This window comes from Peromyscus eremicus, chromosome 13, assembly GCF_949786415.1.
Source record: "Peromyscus eremicus chromosome 13, PerEre_H2_v1, whole genome shotgun sequence".
Lineage (NCBI taxonomy): Eukaryota > Metazoa > Chordata > Mammalia > Rodentia > Cricetidae > Peromyscus > Peromyscus eremicus.
Window position 1 is genome coordinate 29,539,988 of NC_081429.1, and position 24,382 is coordinate 29,564,369.

General features: G+C 41.0%; 1 protein-coding gene across 1 annotated transcript in view; it reads left to right on the forward strand.

Moving 5' to 3' along the window:
* The window catches only part of Col4a4 (collagen type IV alpha 4 chain), a 100,796-nt gene that overhangs the window by 25,884 nt on the left and 50,530 nt on the right, over positions 1–24,382 (forward strand). The window contains exons 5-20 of the mRNA XM_059278344.1: positions 532–576; positions 1,388–1,504; positions 4,167–4,235; positions 5,878–5,913; positions 7,596–7,658; positions 8,882–8,917; positions 9,121–9,162; positions 10,952–11,032; positions 11,767–11,820; positions 12,081–12,140; positions 12,922–12,966; positions 14,318–14,371; positions 15,199–15,268; positions 16,171–16,275; positions 19,952–20,116; positions 23,629–23,718. Coding sequence (XP_059134327.1) covers positions 532–576; positions 1,388–1,504; positions 4,167–4,235; positions 5,878–5,913; positions 7,596–7,658; positions 8,882–8,917; positions 9,121–9,162; positions 10,952–11,032; positions 11,767–11,820; positions 12,081–12,140; positions 12,922–12,966; positions 14,318–14,371; positions 15,199–15,268; positions 16,171–16,275; positions 19,952–20,116; positions 23,629–23,718 — 1,132 coding nt within the window. The remainder of the gene's footprint in view (positions 1–531; positions 577–1,387; positions 1,505–4,166; positions 4,236–5,877; positions 5,914–7,595; positions 7,659–8,881; positions 8,918–9,120; positions 9,163–10,951; positions 11,033–11,766; positions 11,821–12,080; positions 12,141–12,921; positions 12,967–14,317; positions 14,372–15,198; positions 15,269–16,170; positions 16,276–19,951; positions 20,117–23,628; positions 23,719–24,382) is intronic.

Genomic DNA, 24,382 nt, shown 5'->3' on the forward strand with positions numbered 1-24,382 from the left:
TTCTGGAAGAGCAGTCAGTGCTCTTAACCTCTGAGCCATCTCTCCAGCCCGAACAATATGTCTTAGAGATCAAACTATGTTAATTTCTTAACCTACATTTATTTCTTAAAAAAAAAACAAACCATGGAATATGCTACCCTGTGTGTAAAACCATAGCTTCTTTTCTGTTGATGAAAATAAGAAATTCTTTTGCAACTCGGTATAGTGCCAAAGCAGGGACATAAGCCCATCAATTGCTGTTGTTCACATTAAGAGTCTGTTGTCCTGGGAAGGATTCTGAGGGCTGGAGTTTGACAGCATGCTGAATATTTAGTTTGGGTTGGTTCTGCCGAGTTGCCTTCCCAACAACATACGGTGTGAAATGATGCTTCTTAAATGTTGAGGTCTAGACCAGTGAGTATAAAAACAAGTGACAATGACTGCTAAGGGTTTCTGATTTGGGATCACCAACTGTTCATAGTTTCCAATGAATATACTTGCCAACCTAATAATCTAGTCATTTTTATGTCTTTGTTTTATATTTTGAAATAGGGTCCAACTGGTGTCCCTGGATTTCCAGGTTTGGATGGCGTGCCTGTAAGTGTCTCCACATTTTTCTCCATTGTTTTTAAGAAAGAAGGAAACAGTCATTAGAAGCTTTAAAGTGAAGCAGAGTGTGATGGCACACATGTGCCATCTGAGTGTCTTGGGAGGCTGAGGCAGGAGAATTATGAGTTTGAAGCCCTCCTGGTTTACATAATGAGAACCTATTTTGGAGAAAAGAAAAAGAGAGAGGGAGAAGGAGAGAGAGAGAGAGAGAGAGAGAGAGAGAGAGAGAGAGAGAGAGAGAGAGAGAGAGAGAGAGAAATACCCTCATAAACAAAATCCCTAAAAAAACAAGTTCAAAAGTTTTTTAAAGACTGCCTACTCTTCAATTTTGTGCAATAAATCCTCAAACTAAAACATTTTACACAAAAAACAAAGCCTCCAAAGATATTAAAGAAAAAAATCCAAAATAGATGCTAGATACCATGTCATGCTCAGGGCTCTGGACTGAAATGTGTGCCCATAACAGAAGCCTCATTTTCTGGTGTGTCCCAGCTTTGCAAGTGGCGTTGAGAGTCACACAGTACAGAAGCCCAGTGCAAGAAGAAAGTGGGGCTTGGGGACTCTACAGTGCAGTGGAGTCTCCTCCAAAGCTGGAGAATAACAAGCTAAATTAACTTACCCTAGACATAGTACATTTTTAAATTGTAATTTTACTAGATAGCACTTTTAGGAAGCCTCACAAAGTGAAACAAGTAAGCAAGTGAGTCGTTAAGTTCTGCAATGTGGGGTCCATGTTGCACAGCCTTTGTGTTGGGGTTTTCTTGCAGAAATATTTTGCTCACAGTTTTATCCTCCACAGGGTCACCCGGGGCCTCCCGGACCCAGAGGCAAACCTGGTGTGGATGGCTTCAGTGGTTCAAGAGGTGATCCAGGGTTTCCAGGAGAAAGAGGTGCTCCTGGTCCAAGAGGCCCCCCTGTAAGACACCGTCAGCACAGCCTAGAGTGATCCTAAGAGAAAAGACTATTGCGGGAACCGGCTTGCTGTACTAGGGAAGAGTCAACATGGCTTTGCCTGTAGCATGGTGAACCAAACTGGGTGGTTGGGGCGGGGGATGGCAAGGCGGGCAGAACCAGAATATGGAGGGGCTTCATAGGCTGTGGAAGTAAACTAGATTTTCTTTTCCATGCCACGAGAAGAGGCTGAGTGGCTTTAAGAAAGGTTGTGCTCTAACTGGTTTCATGAAGGTATCTCTAGTTCCTGCACAAAGGCTGGATAGTTTAAAAAGGAGTGGGGGCAGTTTACCAAAACTTACATTCCCACCCTTCAGGGTGAATTTGTATTTAAATATAGCTTCAACAAGGGGCAGTCCTTTATTCTCACCACCCACTGCCTCACCTCTTTCACTTAAGTGAAAATCAGACGTAATCTGGCCTGGGAGAAAATGCCATATATGAAATTTTCAAAGAACTAATAAAAATTGAGAAAAAAGTTTTAACAAGTAAATAAATGCTTTCCCTTAAGAAAAAGTTAACTTTTTATGTATGGCTGCCTTTCAGCCTTTTCCCTTTGCTATTTAAATAGCTCTTCTCAAATCCCCCAAAAGATTTCTTATTGGCACTTCCAGAACTATCCATTTTGCCTTCATTCATCATCCCTGGGCTCCAGACTGAAGAAGTACTGGTCTGAACACAGAACTCAGAAGGAAGTCCAGGCTGGCACCTTTCTTGATATCACACAGAACTCATCTTGGGTGTTAAGGTTCTCAGTAAAGCACTCTGCGCTAGTCTCAGCCATTTGCTGGTCCAGTACAGTGAGATGAATGCACACGTGTGTCCCAAGCTCTTCCAGCTGGACCAGACATCATTCTACTGAATCAGGCATTTCAGAGAGCAGGGACTCTCAGTGGCTGCTTAACCATGGCAAGCAGGACTGACCACAGTGTTGCAATGTCACAATAGTCCCTTTGTTAAGCAGTGTTGTTCCATTCTCTCCTTTGGTTCTTCTGACCACCCTGCCTGTAAAGTGAAACTGTCCATGAATGCTAAAGCTACTCAAAGCAGCCTCAGCCACTGGTGGGAAAAGTTACTATTGTCTAGTGACCTTTTAAGGATTTTGTTAAACCATTAAAAATTCTCTTACCATCACTTATAAATACACGAAGAAATGAAAAAATAGTACTAACATTTATGTAGAAACAAAGCTGCGCATCTCCAACCATCTTGTCTCCTAGGCTCAGTGGGGGAGTTAGTTACCTAGATGTTCGGCAGGTCCGAGGAGCTGAACTGTTTGCCAAATGGTCTGGGAATATTTGGACACGCAAGAATTTCATAGCAGAAGACAGCTGAAATATTAAAGGCTGGATAACACCAAATATTCATAATAAATGGCTTGCCTATTGACAGACCCTTGGCCAGTCAAAGTATAGCTTCAATGCACAGCTGAATCCCTATAATATACTCTTGCAGCCCACAAGAACTTACCAGAAAGCCATGGGGGTCTCCCACTGGAAACAAAATCAGCTGCTCTTGCAAGTGAGATCAACTTGGAAAGTTATACTCCTTTAGAGAGCTTGATAATATGAAGAAGGCAGACATCCTGTGTGACAATCAAGTTAATGCATATAAGATATTAACTGGGATATTAAGTTGTTATATAGAAAAATTAGAGTAGAATTCATTGAGCTATTTCATTTACTATTTAAAAGTGCTCTAAACAGTTGGACATAGTGGCATAGGCCTTTAACCACAGCACTTGGGAGGTTAACGCAGTCAGATCTCTATGTTTCTGATAAGCTATAGCCACATCATGACACCTTGTCTCAAAAACCACCCAGTCAGCCAACCAACCAACCAGCCAGCCAGCTAGCCAGCCAATCATCCAGTCAGTCAGTCAGTCAGTCAGTCAGCCAATCAACCAACCAACCAACCAATCAACCAACCAACCAACCAACCAGAAAACCAGCCAGCCAGCCAGCCAGCCAGCTAGCCAGCCAATCATCCAGTCAGTCAGTCAGTCAGCCAGCCAATCAACCAACCAACCAACCAATCAACCAACCAACCAACCAACCAGCCAACCAGCCAGCCAGCCAGCCAGGCAGCGAGTCATCCAGTCAGTCAACCAACCAACCAACAAACCAACCAACCAACCAAACAAACAAACAAACAAAACTCTCTAAACAAGCTAGCAGCTTCACAAAGTGGAAGATGCTGTCAGTTTTGCAAGCTAGTCTTACAAAGGCTGTTTTGAATGTAAGCTCTGTTTTGAATACAAATACTGAAATGAGTCAAGTAAATGTCCTTAAAAATTATGTTGAGGGCATAAATTAAATTGCAAAACTATTTATTTTTAAGACCATTTCCTTGCATTATATTATGAGAAAAGTGCAGTCTTTCTGCCTCAGAATGAGTAACTAGCTATTCGTTAGTGAGGGGACTTCCTATGGGACTTCCTTCACAGACCCTAACTGAGGGCCTGAGAGACGTGTATGCAAACCTTAGAACGGTAAAGTCAGGGAGATGTAGATCCACCCCAGGGAGATGGCTACAGTGCTTTTTTTATTGGTGACTAGTATTTCATATAGAAAAGAAAATATTGGAATGGCAATCCACTTTTTCCTAAGTGACTCTTTCCCTTTCAGGGTCACCCTGGGGAAAATGGAGAAAAAGGAAGGTCGGTGTTCATTTCAGGGGGCGTTAAAGGTATTCGGGTGAGTGTTACAGCCATCGTGGGTTTATCAAAACCATGTTCCCAATAGGAAATGCACGGGCAGGGATTTCTTACAAAATATTACTCAATGTACTGATGATTTTTGTCATCAACCTAACAGAACAAGATGGCCCAGTTCCTCTCATATGAAGGCGCTGACCTTAGTCTCCATGGCTGTAGATTTCCTTGCTGCCTACATCTTCAGAATTAGAAGGGCATTTTCATTTCAGGGTTCCTTGGGCTCATTACTATTGTTATTTGGGCCGGGTAGTCGTTTTTTGAGGACTTGCCTGAGAATCGCAGGGTACTGAGAACCCTGAGGTGGCCTTGCTTGAACAATAATGCGAAACTAGCCCCCACAGAAATAACTGTAGCAAAACGTGGGTAAAATCTGAAGTACTGTAAGTATAACTTGAGTTTAGAAAGGCCCTGGGTCTAGGAGCATGCGTGCACACTCTGGTCATCACACAAAGCAATCGAATCTCAGCTCAAAGTCCAGTGTTAGATCTGGATGCTGCAACAGTGAGAGACTCTCCCCTAGATCCTTTCCTGTCACTCTAGAGCTGTGGTTCTCAGCCTCCCTAAGGCTGCGACCCTTTAATACAGTTCCTCATGTTGTGGTGACCCCCCCAACCATAACATTATTTTTATTGCTACTTCATAACTGCACATTTTGCTACTGTTATGAACAGTAATGTAAATACCTGATATGTGACCCCAGAGGGGTCGTGACCCAGAGATTGAGGACTGCTGTTCTAGAGTGAGGCCTGTACAGCCACTAGACCAGAGATAGATACATGGTGAGGAAACAGGACTTTTAGATCAAGATGATAGCGTGAGATGAGCAGAAGGACAACCTACATCTTTCTTCTATGTTATCTTCACCGTAAGCATGGCAGCTAAAATGGAAAGGTATCCTGGCAGTCAGGAGCCAAGGAATACCACAAAGTTGATGTAAGTGTAGCAGCTTGTGGCTCTGCTCCAGGGAAAGTTTCTCCAATGTAACAACTCTGCTCTGGCAGAGCTGCATTTCCCTATCCTGCAGGGGAGGGTTTCCCTAGGGAAAATGTTACAGTTCTGCTCTGCTCTCTGTGAAAATTGTTACAGCTGGGTTCCGCTCCTTGGAAAAGGTCACACTGCACAACAAACCTCACTCAAGAGATTTATTGGGAAGGAAAAAAAAGTTCAGGAGGGTGGCTGCTTTTATGGTGAGAAGCAGCAGTAAAATGAACAGGGTACAGAGCTTATAGGGGGTTTCTTTGGGGTGGGGTAGGCAGAGCTTTCCATGGTGTTTTGAAATTGGTGGGTTTTTATAGCCTGATACAGGGGCAAGCTCAGAGATGGGTGGGATTTCATGCTCAGGGATCTCAGGAAGTCAGGTTCAGGTTGTTTTTCCTTGGCCCTTTTCACCCTACACTGACTCCATCAACCTTGTTCTGGTTTCCAGGAGGTAGAAGGAGAGAAAAGTGAAGGAAATCCCCTCTATGGAGCCTTTCTGTGGTTGTTTTCTCAATACTGACAAAGTACACACGCTGCCTACCTGAGCTAGTGCAGATCATTCTTGTTAAACTTCTCTTTCTGAGTCATCTGTATCCTAGAAAACTGTCCTCCTCTTGTAAAACAGTATAATGTTGTCATTGCAGGGAGACCGCGGGGAACCAGGACTGCCCGGCTTACCAGTAAGTCTTCCGAGAAGACCATGGGCATCTCTCTTCTCTTCAAACAGCTCTTTAGATTTTAAGTCCAACAGGACCAGCCACAAAGTGTGTGGGACCCACCTAGTATAGAATAAAAATGTGGTCCCTTGTCAAAATTAAGACTTTCATAGTACTGGCAAGGGGTGTTAAGTCCATGTATGATGCCCCAGTTTACCTACCAGGAAGCAGTTGCTGAACCTCAGAAAGCTGCTTCATCCCCCCTACCCCCATTGTCTGGTCATGTTCATTTAGCATTATCAGGCATTTACTGACCTCTAGTAAATTAACTTTTAGAAACATAGCTATATGTGTAGCCTCCTACATTAATATAGCAGATGGAATTTGTTCCACTTTTGTAACAGTTTTGCCTGCTAAATTAATATTGTTTCTTGCTATTTTGCCCCACTTTTATCTCCTTGTAGTTTGTGATTCAATGATCACATAAGCCTTTCCAGTTTATCAATGTTTACAAGATTGATACTGAAAGCAGTTTTACCTCGCAGTGATTAACCTGTAACTCTGCTTTGCGGCTTCTAGCTATCCACAGAATTGTGTTCCCAGGCCAGTTCCCTAACTGTACAGAAGCTTGATTCCATGTAGCAAATGAGATCCTGTTGATGTCACTGTTGAGATAAATGCCAGTTCATCCTCCTAAAAAGAGCAGATCTTCACACTCATAAGTCATTTGATGTGAACTGTAGAGCAGGGGGCTGCTCTCTCCAGCCTTCCAGGCTGCTCAGCCATCCCTGCCAGCTGCCAGTGTATAAGCTACGATGTTGGCAACCTATATGAGACAGAAAAATTGCTTATGTCTGAACCATCTTGATCCTGAGCTGGGGACAGTGTTTCTATTCACTTTAGTCTTCTAGGCCACATTTCAAGAGTATTTTTTAAAAGTACAAGTGCATCAATATTTAAACACGAGACAGGATAGATGGCTCAGTGGTTAAGAGCACTGGCTGCTCTCATAGAGGACCTGGTCTTGGTTCCCAGCACCCACATGGAGACTCACAACTGTCTGTAACTCTAGGTCTAGGGCAGTGGTTCTCAACCTGTGAGTCTCGACCCCTTTGGAGGTAGCATATCAGATATCCTGATCCACCACAGTAGAAAAATTAGAGTTATGAAGTAGCAATGAAAATTATTTTATGATTGGGGGGTCACTACAACATGAGTAACAGTATTAGAAAGGGTTACGGCACTAGGAAGGTTGACAGCCACTGCTCTAGGAGATTCCCTCTTCTGGCCTCTTCAGGCACGTGATACATAGGCAAATAATCATAGGCATGAACTAAAGAAGCCTTTAAATATGAATGTTACCCAAGACAAATATGAAGCGACATCTTGGTGTGTATAAAGTTGTATTGAAATTAGCAAGAGCTAATGAAGTTCTTTTGTTTCTGACTTTTATCATTACAAGATTTGTTAGTAAGATGTTCGTTGTTCTCTTGACCTGAAGGGAACCCTGCTGTAGAGTGTGTTACCCTTACTGGAATGCTGTTCCCATTTCTGTTGAAGATGCTCTCACTGAGCATATGTGGTGGTGGGGGAGGGGGTACTGACTGCTGTGCAGGTTTATATCTTCTGGGGCTTACACGCTATCCTTTCTGTGAGAGATAACCGTGGTTTTCACAGTAAACATGCGGATCTTTCTTTCTCTCTAGGGATCTAGGGGTGCACAAGGATCAACAGGGCCCACGGGGTATTCTGGTGCACCAGGGCCAGCAGTAAGTAGAGCTCAGCAGTAAATGAGAACAAAGCTGCATTCTTGAGTCAGGCTGATGAACCATCCTCATTGGCGGGAACCCATCTTGATGCACAGGTCCCCCATCAGAAGCCACTCTCTACACAGAAAAAGAGCCCACCCGTGTTTAAAAGTCCACTGCTCACCATCTCTCTCTCTCTCTCTCTCTCTCTCTCTCTCTCTCTCTCTCTCTCTCTCTCTCTCTCTCTCTCTCTCTCTCCCTTCTTCTTTTTTTCAAACACAGGGCTATCTTGGCTGTCCTGGAACTCACTTTGTAGACCAGGCTGGCCTAAAACTCAGAGATCTGCCTGCCTCTGCTTCCAGAGTGCTGGGATTAACGGCGTGCACCATCACACCAGGCTTGTCATTTTCATTTTAAAATGACATACAGTTGTGCACATAGGGCTAGAGAGATAGTTGTCCACATGAGCCTGAGGACTTGAGTTCTATCCCAGAACTCACATAAGGAGTCAAGCATGCTTCTTGACTTTTGACATAAAGTTGGCACATGCTTCTAATCCCAGTGTTGGGATTTAGGTGGAAATTTAGACAAATGTAGGTGGAACTCTGGGGTTCCCTGACTAGCTGATCCAGCCTAATTAGTGAGCCCCAGATTTCAGTGGGAGATACTGTCTCTAAAAATAAGAAATGACATCTGAGATGGATCCTGGTCTCCACAAGCACCTACATACACACGAGCACATACATACTTGCACACACATATGCAACTGTATGTGTTCATGAGGTACAACATGATATTTGGATACATGCATTTAATGTGCAGTGATCAAATCAGGCTAGTTAGCACATCCATTATCTGTAGCATTCATCATTTCTTTGTATTGGAAGTATTTAAAAATCTTCTTCGGTAGACATTTTTTGTAATGTGTGATAAATTATTGTTGACTGTCACCTCACTGTGCTGTAGACCACTAGAGCTCAATCCTTTCAACTAACTGTATCTTCATTCTCATTGGCTGGCTGTTCTTTCACCCCCTTCTTCCCATCCAGCCTCCCCAGACTCTAGGAACCACTATTTTTGTCCTTAGTTCTATGAGATCAAATTTTTGTCTTCCTCATAAAAATGGGAGCAATGGCATGAACAATTTTAAAATCAAAAGTGTTTTCTAATTACAACTTGGGGTGACCAAGGAAGACATTCTGATGCCTATGACTGATTATAGTTTTTTTTTTCTGTTGATTTAGGGATCTATAGGTCATCCTGGGAGTCCTGGGTCGAAGGTAAGTGCTGAATAAAATACATCATCAGAGCCTGCCCTCGGTGAGATAACTGGCCATTGACATTTGTCTCAGTCACCTCTTTCCTTTTATCAGACTTCCCATTTAAGTAAACCTTAATGAGATACACAGCTAGAAGTCTTAATCACTTTTAATTGCCATTTTAAAACTAAAAAGCAATTAGATCTATTTTCTTTTCCTTTCAGGGGAATCCTGCTGTGGGAATAAAAGGGCAAAGGGGAGAGCCGGTAAGGATTCGTTGTGCAGGAGAGCAGACTAAGATGTGTGCCTTCTCTAGTAACAGCGGCTGTTGTGACCATTTGTGTTCACTGTGAAGTCACTGTCCAACTTTACAGCTCATAACTTCTCTTTGCTAACTTAGTTTACCCTTAGCTGTAAAATGACAGTTCTGAGAAAACATAAATTCTGGGGTTAGAAAGTAGGTTCATGGGTAGGGTACTCAAAGAAAGTGATGTATGGTGGTGGCTTCTCTGGACTTAACCTGAATTTCCAACAGGGGTAGGTTGCTCTTTCACTACACAGGAGAAATAGTTCTTGAGCATCAACTCCATGACAGGGTAGGGTTAACATAGCAACACCAATCTGTTCCCTGCTGACACGGAGTTCCAGAGTAGTTAAATTACAGTATGGTTGGTTAACATATGAAGACTTCACGATGAAGGAAATGGCCATGATATATTATTGAACATGAGGCCAGGTCACAGATCTGGAAACTCAAGTTTGTAAAAGTAAGACCAAAGGACACCACTCTCAGACATGGTGATGCATGCCTACAATCCCAGCCCTTGAGAGGGTGAAACCTTGTCACACACACACACACACACACACACACACACACACACACACACCTCTGGGAAAAGATGGTTAAGGTGGTACATACCTGTAATCTCAGCACTGTGGAGGTGGATATAGAAGGAATAGGAGTTCAGGACCATGTTTTGGCTGCATAACAAGTTTGAGGCCAGTTGGGCTACATGAGAGATTATCAAAAAATAAAAATTAATACAATAATAAAAATGAAAACACCACCCTCTATGTTTGTTACTAAGTATTGCTGGGCCATGTGATTGTGGATCTTTTGTGAATCTTTATTCTTCAGGTTTTCCTTTATATGTTTGACTATGATAGCTATATGATACTTTTTATAATATGAAAAAAAATAGTAATATGGCCCAGCTTTGAAGATGCACTGTATAGGTCCATTTTTTTTTTGGTTGTGTATAGGTTTTTTGGTGGTCTGTATAGGTTGCATTTGGACCACAAGGATAAGAGTGGTCATCATTATCAGCACATATTGCTTACTCCTCTGCTGTTCATGCATCTGTTCAGTTTTTACATATTTACAAAATGTATGTAGCAGTCAATACATCAACACTGTTAGCTAACAGGATATAAGGAAAAAATAATCTTACAGTAGCCATAACTTCTGAACTCTTTGGTACCTCCCTCATCTGCACAGAGATTGGATCCTTAGTTACCCTATTTTCAGTGAACTTGAGATGATATCCTTCATGAACAAATACCACCTCTGAGAAACATAGACACACTATGCAGTCCATGCTAGCCTCAAATTTGTGATTCTTCTGTCTCAGTCTCTAATCTGATGAGATTAACGATATATAATATTTAGCTTGATTATAGTTGTAAGGTTGAATTTAACAAGACACTGTTCACATGTATATGAGCAGACATGTATGTGTATATATCTACACACATTGTGTGCATGCTATACATAAATAAACACTAAAAAGCACTACACCAAACATCTTCAATTGATTGTCTTTAGATAGTAACATTATAGATCATCTTTATTTTTATTTTTAAAATTTGTTTTAAGCCATATTTTCATAAGAAACAATAATAAAATTTTGTACCACACAATTCATTTTCCATGATTTTTATTTTAAATCTAGGACTCACAGGATTGGAAACATTATATTATTCCTGAGTGAAAGTTTTCTTTGCTTTAAAACATGTTAAAATAAAATTTCTATTTTTTTTTTAATGTTTTTAAAGGGTGAAGTTGGCCGGCATGGTCCTCCTGGGCCCACCCTGTTTATACAACCACCTGATTTGAGTCTCTATAAAGGAGAAAAGGTAAGTCCCACGTACCTCCTAGGTTACCTCATGAAGCATGAGTGGGAAACCTTTCGGGCACAGGTACAGGGCTGTGCACCATCACACGAATCTCAAAGCTGCCTTAATTAGCTGGTGCTCTTGCTAGTCCCGTTATATAGGGTTGAGCGCTGCGGCTCAGGGCCTTACAGTGTTCTCGGGTCCACTCAGCTGCTGAGCGGCCGACTGGGTGTGGGCTGAGCTCAGTCCTGGAGAATGCAGGACCTCAGAGTGCTGTTCTGATTGCTGACAGCAAAGATCATGGGGAGTCCAGTTGTCCTTTCAAGGTCAGAGATGGGCTTCGTGTTTTGATAGCTGAAAAGCTAACAAATGCATAGAGCTGGGTACGGACAGACTTTGGGAAGACAGTAATTCATCTCTCCACAGGTAATTTATCTGACCAACACAAGTATTCCTAATGCCAGATGCATTAAATTATGCCAAAAAGTCTCCTACCTTACCAGTACTCTCAATAGCTATATTCCCAACGGTGCACCTGCAGTCTGGTTCCAGAGCTCCCCTCCATGCCCCTATGCTTCTCACACTCATCCAGATAATACCAAGGACATAAATGTACTTCGGTCTTAGTTGCTAATTTGATTCCTTTCTTTAAAAAAAAGCCTAATGAGAAACAGGTTGTTGAAAGAAATGATTTATGAAGTATATGGAATTCAGTGAATACTATGTAATCATATTATATCAATCACACTTTTTAGGGTATAAAAGGAATTCCTGGAATGATTGGACCTCCAGGACCGCCAGGACACAAGGTAATTTAAATTCCTTTCATTTGCTTATGTGAGACAATATTTTCATCTAATTTTCATGTGACTTTCTCATTATTTTAACTGCCGGCACTTACTACTGGAAATTCTCATTATCTTACTATAATCTTATAAACCTCCATTTTAAAGACGTTCTCTCTTTAAGCTGTTGTCAGTGTTTTTGGTTTTGTTTCTCATTGTGTTGCTGCTTTCCAAATTAAGCAAGTGTCATCGGTTAAAACCTTCTAATTTGTCATTTTTTAAAGGGAGAGCCTGGTATTGGGACAAAAGGAGAGAAAGGTATTCCCGGGTTTCCAGGACCTCGGGTAAGGATCATTAGTCCTCAGCCTCAGTGAGTTTGGAAGCATGAGACTTACACTCATGAGACTATGTCTGTATTCCTGTGAGCTAAAACGTAGAAACTATCCCCCACACAGCAAGAGCAGAGTGTGTTCCTATCCATTTATATCATTTTGATATGGTAGGCATGCACAAGACTGGAAAGCTGGGGGTAGGGGGGAGACAGGATGTGGCTGCTCCTGTTGGCTCATTGTTGGGGTGATAGGTATATGTGCTGGCTAGTTTAAATGCATTTCATAAATTAAGGTGTCTATGGAAGGGTGCCCCGAAAGAAAGCACTCTCTCAGCTCACATGTGTCAGTAATGGTGTGCCCCATGGAATCATGGTGGAGGCCAATTTACAGTAGGCTTAGATTACTCTAGTTTTGGTACTGCATGATCCATTATTGACTTTTGTGTCATTTTTATTGCTGAAGTTGCACAGAGTAACTATTCATTTCCATGCAAATGAATGTGCTGTAGATTATTATGCTAAATAATTTAAATTGGAACAGTAGGAACAGTGAAAGTACACATACTCTTAATTAAACACGGGCAGTGATGTGAATATTCTGAATAAGACTAAATAAGGATCAAAGAGAATGTCAAATGGCATAAGTACATAGAATCCATTTTATGTTTATTTCACTTTATCCTGCTGCATATCAATGCATATCAAAACTACATGTCAATACAACAAAGTTAATAAAGATAAAAGCATTGTGCCTTATGTTTGAATTCTGCTTGTTGATTTTCTTTAATTATTAGGGTGAGCCTGGTTCCCATGGATCTCCGGGTTTTCCAGGATTCAAGGCAAGTGTACATCCCAGCAGAGGTGAAGAATTATGTTTAAGTTGTACTGTTGTGTGGGAATGCTACAGGAATTGGATTTCTTTTAGTTCTTAAATTTATTTTACATTTATTTATTGTGTGTGTGTGTGTGTGTGTGTGTATGCATGTGCACATGTATGACTCTGTGCATGCGTGGAGCTCAGAGGATAATTTGAGGAAGTCTGTTCTCTTTTCCCACTATATGGGTTCTGGAGATTGAACCTCAGGTGTTGTGGAAAGAAGCTTAGTTCACTGAGCCATATCACCCCCAACCACGTATTTTGGGTTTAGTTTTTTTTTAAAAGATTTATTTTATTTTAGTTATATATTTAAATAATGTATGTTTATATTTTATAGACTATATTGTATTTTACATTGTATTTATATAATTTATCTAAATGTGTATTTACATAATTTTAAATTGTATCATATATCTAAACATGCATTTATATTATTTTAAAGTATACACAGTTATGTGTACACGTGAGTGCAGGTACCTACAGGGTCCAAAGGACATCAGCAGTTGTGAGTCACCCAACATGAGAGCTAGGAACTCACCTCCAGCCCTCTCCACACCACCGCACCATCTCCAACCCCTTTTTTTGGGTTTTTTGAGACAGGGTTTCATGTAGTCCAGGCTAGCCTTGAACTCACTACCTAACAATGTAATCGAGGCTGGTCTTGAACCCCTGATCCACTTATCGAATTGCCTTTACATCTTAAGTGCTAGATTACAAGTGTGTGCTATACACCTGCCTCAGATACCTACATTTTTTTTGTTTGTTTGTTTGTTTTTCGAGACAGGGTTTCTCTGTGTAGCTTTGCGCCTTTCCTGGAACTCGCTTTGGAGACCAGGCTGGCCTCGAACTCACAGAGATCCGCCTGGCTCTGCCTCCCGAGTGCTGGGATTAAAGGCGTGCGCCACCACCGCCCGGCCCTAAGATACCTACATTTTATAGATTACACAATGGTTCTCAACCTGTGGGTTGCAACCTCTTCAGCGAACTTCTATCTCCAAAAATACTTATATTACTACTCATAACATCAGCAAAATTATCATTATGAAGTAGCAATGAAAATAATTCTATGGTTAGGGTCACCACATCATGAGGAACTGTACTAAAGGGTTGCAGCATTAGGAAGGTTGAGTACCATTGAATTACATTGTGTTGTTGATTTTTAAAACTGAGTTACAAAATTGATGCAATCTGAGAGTGGTTAAGACTGCCCAGAGTCTCTGTGAGTATGCACTGTTCACATTGTGCGGGAGTGAGGTGACGTCAGCCCGACACAATCAGCTAGCTGTTTGAAGTATGTCTGTGGTTGTTTGTAGGGGGAACAAGGAGTAGCTGGAGATCCTGGAATGTTCGGATTTCTTGGTCCAAAGGTAAAAATGTGAGCCCATGTCAGAGAAAATTTTACATCATTCTGTTATCAACTTAAGGTTTTAGAACATTTTGAATAATCAAACAGTGTAACTTTTGGAAGAGATGGATGTAATTCTGCAAATATGATTTTAATGCAGGCTGTGTATTATGTGTAAGTAGTATATTTTCATGCATTATCGTACTAATTAGTACATGAAACACAGTTATGCTTACATTTGAGAAGCAATTCTTTCAAAAGTGAATAAAAATGAGAGTTTCTAAACTCTCACAATACCATATGCAGAGAGACCATCAGCTTTTGTAGCACTGTGGTGCTTTTTTCCTTTGTTTTCGAACTTCTTTTGTGACAACATTCAGTGCTTGTTCAGGGCAAGCCCGGCCCGTCTCAGGGGACATGATTAAGGGAAAGACAATATTATGCTGCCGTTATGAAGTGCAGATTCAGGTCTTGCTAGGTGACTAAACTGTTTATACTAGAAGGCCTCATTAGATGCTAACGTTCAAAGTCTACCTAAGCAACTTAGTGACTTATGTGATGTTAATTTATGGGCACACAGTGGTAATTTTGCTGCAGTTCATGTTTTTTTTTTTGTTTGTTTGTTTGTTTTTTCTTTTGTTATAGCTTTGTCCATTCATTGTTTTCTCCCGAGTGTAGGTGAGAGGCCAGATGCCTGTTAGTTCCTCTGGGACTCTTTGACTGACTCACTTCTCTAGCCAGCCAGTTGTCTTTCCTTCTCTGATGAATGTGCCCGAGGCCCTCTAACCTCTGCTTAACGTTAGGAAGCATGGTTATTTCCAAGAAAAGTAATGGAATGAATGATTTCAGGGGGATCCTGGAGATCGCGGGTACCCAGGACCACCGGGCGTCTTTCTAACTCCCTCTCCTCCACTCAAAGGTTTGTGTTCAATTTAATTCTTCCATAATTTATACAGAAATGGACTAGATGGGCCCAGACACAAGAGCTGGTTCTGGTATTCCTGTAGCTTGCACACCAGCGAGGATTAAATCATGGCTATTAATATTTAGCTACTTTTCTCATTGCTACGACAGAACACCTCAGAGCAATGTTAGAGAGAAGGGGTTTATTTGGGGTCATGGTTTCCCTATCCTAGGGAAGGTGTGGTCCATAACTCTGTGGTCAGGCAGATTTGGGCAGAGGTTTGTACAGGACAGCCATACTGGGGAGAAGCAGACTAACTGGAATCAGGCACAGGCTGTGGACAACTTTGCAAGTTCCATCCCCATTGTTTCCCTCCCACCCTCCTGGCCTCACCTCCTCAAGACTACACACAACCTCCAACACCAATGACACCAACTGGAGTGTTCAAAATCATGAAGGACATTTCAGCCTCAAGCCGCAACAGTTACTGTGATGATGTGGTGTTCAACGTGCAGGGGAAACTTTGCATCCTAGTTCATGTCCCTTCGGCATAAGACATCAAGTCTTATTTCAGAATGTAAATATGTAGTGGTTTTATTTTTATTATTATTTAAATGTTCAGAAAATAGTTGTTTTTTTTAACTGTTGAAAAAAATGTGTGAGGTCGTTTGACTAACATCTACCAAGATGCCCATGAAAGGAGAAGCCTAAATCAATGTCAGAGAACTCTGATTGAGTCTTATGTGTCTGCAGGGAAGAGAGAAAGAAGACCCAGCTTGACATATCCCATTTAAAATGTGTCAAGAAATTGCAAAAATGTCTCACCAATACTTTATGTTTACCAAGCCTCCCAGACTCCTGAGTTTCAAGATGTGTGTGGACGTTTGTCTTATTAGATCTGTTGTTGTCTTTGGCAGGCCCTCCAGGGGACCCAGGCCCCCCTGGCCGCTATGGAGAAATTGGAGACGTTGGGCTACCAGGTCCTCCTGGACCTCCAGGCAGACCAGGGGAAACTTGTCCAGGTATTCATCTACCCTATGTTACAGTGGATTTCCTACATCATACCCAGTCCAGCTGTAATCCTTAATTCTGGCTGATGCAGAGGTTGCCTTAAGAGTGTTTGTGAAAGACAATTGCCTGTGTGTACTCCAGGCCCACAATGCTAAGTGCTGTGTTATAGCAACAGCCCTGGATTTCTAATGTCCTCAAACTCAAGCCAATCGAGGGAAGTACTATAGATTCATTTTTACTTTATGCACATACTATATATATTTATATAATGTTATTATATCATAGATATTATATACATATCATAAATATATTTTCTCAGCAAACCAGAACTGTCAGAGGCAAGTATTTGTGTGACAGGACTTCCTTCAGATTTCTACTTGCAGAGAGGATTTGAAACTTCTTCTGGAGCTAAAATATTTACTTAGTTGTAATACCATTCTAGTAGATTCTCCCAGCTGACATATACTCATAAAACTCCATCCATCTATGTGGGTCCCAATATTCTATGTGAGATGTAGAAATAATAATGATTTACAAAAACTTTTTACTTAAAATGAAAGGCTCTTCCTCCCCTGCCCCAAAGAAAAAGAGAGTCAAGGAAATCATAGGCCACATGATGTTTGACAGAAGTCTAGGGAAGTGTCTTGCTGCCATAAGGACCAAGGGCCGCTCTGGGAGCTGTGCTGCTCAATATTCCAGTAAGATCGGGAATGGGAGTTTGAAGCCTATTTGTAGTCTGTGAACCCAGGAGAACAGATGAAACTCGGCAGGAGAAAAACCTTGAGTAAATATTTTGCTCAGCCTGTGTCCCTTGTATTGACTGAAGGAGTTTAAGGAGTTTGGTGAGCTACTCAACCACTAACTACCAAGTTCTCCCCAAATCTAGCTTCTTCCTCTTTTAGGACCCAACAACAGCGATGTCAAAAAGCTTTATCTGGTGTAGTCAGTCTCTGGAGGCTGCAGCATGGGTTTAATTGACCCAGGATTCTATATATAAGCCAGAAAGAATACTCTCTTGGTTCAACTCCAGTCTTAGTTTTCTCCTTTGGGGCTTGTTTATAATAAAATCATCCCCCCATTGGGTTGAAATAAAAACCCAGTGGGAGCAACATATTCAAATATACAGGAAGGCTCTAGATTACTTTTAAAAATAATCCTGTGTTGGGAAGATGACTCAGTCAGTAATTGCTTCCCACACAAGCGTGAACCTGAGTTCAATCCCCAGTACCACCCAGTGGTGGAGGTGCAGTCTTGGAATCCCAGGACTAGTGAGGCAGAGGCAGACTGATTCCTGGGGCTCACTGGCCAAACAGCCTAGCCAAATTGATGAGTTCCAGGCCAGTGAGGGTCACTATCTCATAAAAGAAGATGGGCAGCATCTGATTAATGACCCCTGAGGCTAAGCTCTGCCCCCCACACACACAGACATATACACACAAATCAAATTAACCCATTGGCTTTTGAATATGAATATGGCCCACAGTAAGACATACAATTTATTTTGCATTATCTTTATATCATACTACACAAATGTATGCACATATCCACACTAATTAAAATTCAGACTACACAGGATGATTTTTGGTACATGGTATCCCTATTTTCTACTCTACTCGTTTACATTGAAGAAATAACCAAGTTCCTGCTAGCTACACTCAACTTCATTCTGTGTAATATTGTTGAGTGGCCAGGCTGAGATGTGTCATGCATTTTAGCCCATTGATTCTGTTGAAGAGGGTTGGGTATTGTTCCTGGCACTGCACAAGGTAGTATCTAGACTATCCAGTGACTGTGGAGAATCGTAGCAGGTCTTAGGAAGGGTGGGAAGATAGGCAGCATCCGAATCACAGGGGCATTTGCATTCACTGTCAGTACACCAGTGTGTATAACACCATGAGTTTTATTTCACAGTTACCTACTGTATCAAGCATAGGATAAATGGGTTTCAGAGTCAGACACTTAACATTGGGTTAAGCCTTGCCACATAGTGTAGTGGAAGAACTGAACTATATACTACAACATTCCAATTGCCACTCTTTACAAACTGTGTCATCCTGGATATTTACTAAGCCTCTGTGTACCTCAGTTTCCCCATCTATCAGATAGGGTCTTGCTAGGATTAGAAGATGTGGAATGTGAGCAGGCCTTAGAATCCAACCGGGTGAATAGTGCAGAATCAATGTATGAGCTGTTATTCCTACTACTGGTGCTGTCTGTGCCTGCTATGACCTGGGTATACACAATGAAGTGATCCCTGCAATCCAGCAGATGAACACATTAGTCACATACACAATCATTATTTGTGCATGTGTGCTCAGAACAAATTTTAAAGATCTCTCCTACATAGATAATTAGGAGAGCACATATTTTATTCACTGTATGTGCTAATATGTTTGCTTGGATTAATTTAATGAGTTAATAGGATGGAAAGATTGAAGAATACAATACTTTCAAGTAAGTTAAATATATCTGTGCCAGTAAACCTAAAGAATAGGGAACAGTAAGAAACATGATCCCCCCGACCTGTGTGTCTCTTCCTTTCAAAGACAGTGATGCATTTTGGTGTATGGAATAGTCAAGTTTTAAAAGATTTTTATTTATTTTTATGGGAACGTGTGTGTGTGTGTGTGTGTGTGTGTGTGTGTGTGTGTGTGTGTGTGTGTGATCACATGCCATGGTGTGCTGATGCTCTCAGTGTCCAGAAAAGGAAGTTGGATCCCCTGGATCTGGAGTTAGAGGTGTTTGTGAGCCACCTAATTTGAGTTCCAGGAACTGAACTGTGGTCCTCCAGAAGAGCAGCAAGTGCTCATAACCACGAAGCCACCTGTCCTGCCTCAAGTCTGATTTTTTTTTTAACTGCATTCTGCTCTTCTTTTTCTTTAACACAGTTTATTCTAATTACTGTGGTATGGCTCCTGCTTTCTATCTAGCAATCAGCCTTGTGAAAAAAGCAGGGGTCTTGTTCTTTTTTAAAATGTAGTGATACACTCTTTCTGTGTAGTACAGGCTAGTATCAATCTTGTGATCCTTCTGTGTCCATTTCCCAAGTGCTGGGTAGCATGGTGTGCATCAATCTCTGCCAACTAGACCCTCCCTCCCTCTCTCTCTCTCTCTCTCTCTCTCTCTCTCTCTCTCTCTCTCTCTCAAGTTTTGTTGACTTCCCATTGACCTAAATTTGTGTTCATGTGAAGTATACAATTCGATGTTCTGCACACATCAAGGCATTCACCACTGTCCAGTGGATTAACACGCTGGCCATGCCTGCATCACCGTCATTGGATTGTGTGCCTGTGTGCCTTAATGTGTATGGAAGAAGGGCTTTATTTAACATCTCTTCTCTTAGCAGCTTCAAGCGTACAATGTGTCTTGTTAACTGCCCTCTGCATGCTGAACATTGGATCTCCAGAATTTATTGAGCTTACCTGAAACTTTGTCTCCTTGATCAATTCCTCCATATTCCCACTTTCTTCTTCCCCAACAATGGACACTCTTCTTTTCCTTCTATGGGTTTGACTATTAGAGCCCACATGTGAGGTCACAGGGTGTTTCTCTTTCTGTGTCTGGCTTATTTCACTAGGTGTGATGTCCAGCCCCAGCCATTTTCCTTTAAATACGCCGATTTGTGATTTCTATAGAAGCATTGCTCTTGAGAATGTGTATAATTTCCACCCTTAATATTTCTTGCAGGCATGATGGGACCTCTTGGACCACCAGGGATTCCTGGTCCTCCAGGATTTCCAGGGGAACCTGGTATTCCTAGAAGACTCGATTGTGCCCCAGGAAAACCAGGGAAGCCAGGACCACCTGGCCTGCCTGGAGCACCAGGACCACAGGGCCCCCCTGGATCAGATGGTAAAATATTCCTTATTTATATTTATTAGCTCATATGCTGAAATTCATATTTATAGGTTCACTCAGAAAGTTCAGTTTTCTAAATCCTTAAAAACTTATGTAATGTTTCCTAAGTCAAGTTGGTAATATTAAAAATTTTTTATAAATTTGGAAAATGACATTGAGCTATCAATTAAAATATGTGAAATTTATTAATTGTGAGTTTAAGTATGGATGATAGAATTTCATAAATTGATAGGTTTTTTTTGTTTTGTCAATGTAGTTTTTATTTTTGATGGACTGATATATGAGCTTCGTTTAAAAGTTGAACTGTTCTACAGAGGCCGCTATGCGGAAAAGAAATGCCAGGCCTGTCTGTTTCTGTTCCTCCCTCCTCAAAGACAGCTATTTCCACACATGTAGCTGGATCTTCTGGTATTTGTTTCTATATTGTCATCCAGCACACTTGGCTTTCTATTGCTGAAGTTTTCACTTTGTTCGTTGGCTTTTGACTCCTACAAAATTTTGCCACCATCAATCACCACACCCCATTCTATGCATACACATCTTCCATTGCCACTGCTTACTGGGAGTGATATTGTCATAATTGGGGTTACAGAAATACTCAGTGTTTCCATGGAATGGTTTATAAGTGCTATACATCCATTCGGCCTATAATGCCTATAATGATACATACATTATTTTTTTCACAGAAACAGTTGGTAAATTGTCTTTCGTGTGTGTGTGTGTGTGTGTGTGTGTGTGTGTGTGTGTGTGTGTATTTGATGGACTTTCAATTTAGTTATTTGAAATTAACCTCAAACCTCACTGAGTTTTGTCCGAGGTTTGTATCTGTCATTATGACATTGCTCACTCATTTAATAGCCTTACAACGTTACTTTCCAAATGTTTCCTAGAGCTTTTCGACTTTTTTCAAATTAGTAAGGCTACACTTTTGATTTATTGCTGAGATACTTGGAGATTTTTCTTTCTCAGCTTTTTAAATATTATTTTTATAGCATTTAATGCCATTTGAACACATTATTGTAGAAATAATGATAAGAAAAAAATGTACATTTTTGTACATTTGTGACTGATCTCCTTGGCGTTCCTTCCCCCTTCCTCCTGCAGTGACCCTCTGCTTCCGTTTCCACATCTCAAATGCTCCATTGCCCTCCCCATGCCTTCCCTTAAAAACTCTTTCCCCGTCTCATAAACCCCTTTCTAGTTTCTTGGCTCCTCTCCTCACTTGCTCCCTCTTAAATATACATATTTAACCTTTGGAAGGTAGGATCCACATGTGTCTTTCTGAGTCTAGGTTACCTCAGTATTATATTTTCTAGTTCTATCCATATTACTGCCAGTTTATTAATGTCATTGTTCTTAAACATAGAATAATATTCCATTGTAATATAAACATGCTTGTGATCCATTTATGTGTTGATGGACATCTAGGCTGATTTGATTTTGTTGCAACTGTGAAAAGAGCAACAATAAATGTGAATGACCGTTCACTGTTATTCTCTCTGCATCTCTCTGGCTCTTTCCTTTTCACTAGTTAGATTTCTTTCTATTGTTTACTCCCACACTAGACTTCCAGAGAAAGATTTGAGATAAGAAAGTAAAGCTGAGGACCACACTTATCTGAAAATGCCTTTGCCCTACTGGGTTGTCTGATGGGTAGTTTAGCTGAGTATAAAATCCTGGGTAGGAAATCTTTCTTGTCTGGATTTCATTTTCCAGACTCCAGTGAGACCACTGAAAACTTCTATATTGCTTCACTGTTTGGTCATATGTTGGAAATCTATTTCCATTTTGGAAGCTTTCTTGAAATTTTCTTCAACTCCATCTTCCAGCTCTTATTGAATTTATAGATTTTTTTTTTGCTGCTGTAATTACTGTGTGTGTTTTTATTTCTGAGAGTTTAGTTGATGCTGTTGCTCTATTTCAGTGTTTCCTTTTGCAGCAGGCTGTTCATTTATCCAGTGTAAAATAGTGCTCCTCTCTACTCTTTTTTTTTTTTTTTTTTTTTTTTTGGTTTTTTTGAGACAGGGTTTCTCTGTGTACCTTTGCGCCTTTCCTGGAACTCACTTGGTAGCCCAGGCTGGCCTCGAACTCACAGAGATCCGCCTGGCTCTGCCTCCCGAGTGCTGGGATTAAAGGCGTGCGCCACCACCGCCCGGCCTCTCTACTCTTTTTTAAAAATTTTTATTATTAAGAAATTTTCTATTCATTTTACATACCAACCACAGATCCCCCTCTCCTCCCTCCTCCTTCCCCCCAGCCTTCTCCCCCAACCCATGCCCCTATTCCCACCTCCATTAAGTCAAGGCCTCCTATGGGGAGTCAGCAGAACCTGATACATTCAGTTGAGGCAGGTCCAAGCCCCTCCCCGCTGCACCAAGGCTGCACAAAGTGTCTCACCATAGGTACTGGGCTCCAAAAATCCAACATGTGAACCAATAGAATCAAATTGAAGACCCTGACATTAATCCGCACACCTATGAACACCTGATTTTTGACAAAGAAGCCAATAACTGTACAGTGGAAAAAAAGAAAGCATTTTCAACAAATGGTACTGGCATAATTGGATGTCAACATGTAAAAGATTGCAAATAGATCCGTATCTACTGCCATGCACAAAACTCAAGTCCAAGTGGATCAAAGACCTCAATATAAAACCATTTACACTGAACCTGATAGAAGAGAAAGTAGGAAGTGGTCTCTACTCTTTTAATTATGTCAGTTTTTTACAGTGCTTTTCTTAAAACTTTGTTTCCTCCATATTTTTGAAGGGCTGTTTATTTTCCACAATTTTTTTGAGAGGGGTCTTTCCATCTAAATATTTCTTTGCCAAATCATTATTTTGAGCCTCCCTGTCATTCTACTTCTTAAACTCCAGGGGAGATTCTGGTGTGAAATCTGCATTTTAATTTTTTCATTTCTTGTTCCCCTTGTCATTTTCCATTGATGCTCATTTCTCAGCATCTTTCGGGTCTGCTGGATGTTTTTTAACCTTCTATTGTCTTCTTTATCCTACTGGCATGTTGGGGAAATGTAGAGTGTATCATTTGCAGTTTATCTGTCAGCTTTAACCAGGCGAGCCAAAGCTTTTGCTTTTGCAAACCATGCTTTGTGTTTTCTTCAGTATCTGGTAACTGGCAAATGAAGGGTAAAAACATTGTCATATTCTGTCTCTAGCTTTCGTTGTTCATGGTTTATTTTGCTTTGGTATTTGTTGTTGTCACCTGTTACCTTATTCTGTAGCTCACTAACCTAGGGTTGCCATTAAGGATGTCTTTGCCAATGGTTATGGTAGAAGAAACATTATGAAAATCTCATGGTCTATGTATGTAGAGAGAAAGAGAGAGAAGGAGAGAGGGAGAGAGGAAGAGAAGGAGATGGGAAATCATGAAATAAAACATGGGCAGAGACAACAGAGGGAAGAGACTGGGTGTACTGCACTGGTGCCCTCTCACGGGCTTTAACTAAAATCATATGATTCTGTCTGCCAACACCTTGCCTCCAAACAGTTATATATTGTAGCCCTGGGTGCCCTGGACCAATGGGAGAAAAGGGAAAGATGGGTCCCCCAGGAAGAAGAGGAGCCAAAGGAGAAAAAGGCAAGTATGCACCTAAGGCAGAATTTATACATGACAGTCACTAGTGGAGGACCAGGGCGAGGGTGTCTATGAGAAGGACAACCTGGCATGTCATTCAGGTTTGTTACTCACCTCTGGTATGCCCCATGAGGACTGCATGTCTGTGTGTGTTCTAGTGTGACTAAGTCACCACAACTCCCGTTCCTCTGTCAGACAAGAGCTTCTTACACTTTGTCACTCGTGACCCATTTTCACCTGAGAATTTTTTGTGTAGCTTCAGGTGTGTGGGTATAAAAATAGGTGTACAAATCAAACCTTTATTGATAACAAATAATTGAGAAATTTGTTTTACAATAATTCTTTAACACATATAAGTACTACTATTAAATATGGAAGCAAGTTTGCATACTCATGAGATAAAGGTGTTTATTTTTATGTAGAGAATTAAATCTTGGCTGAATGTTTAATGCATCAGGATGTAGACCATCCTCAATGTTTTTGAGAGCAAGCTGATATTTTGATTTATAATCAATGCTGAGAACATTGCTTTGCATAAATACAAAGCCTCAAACGACAGAAGTACATACAGGTTCATTTTAGGAAATTCTGTCCTAATTCCAAGCCCAAATTTATTAACAATTATTTTTTAAAATTCAGGTCAGCAACTCTAAAAGCAATTTTTAAA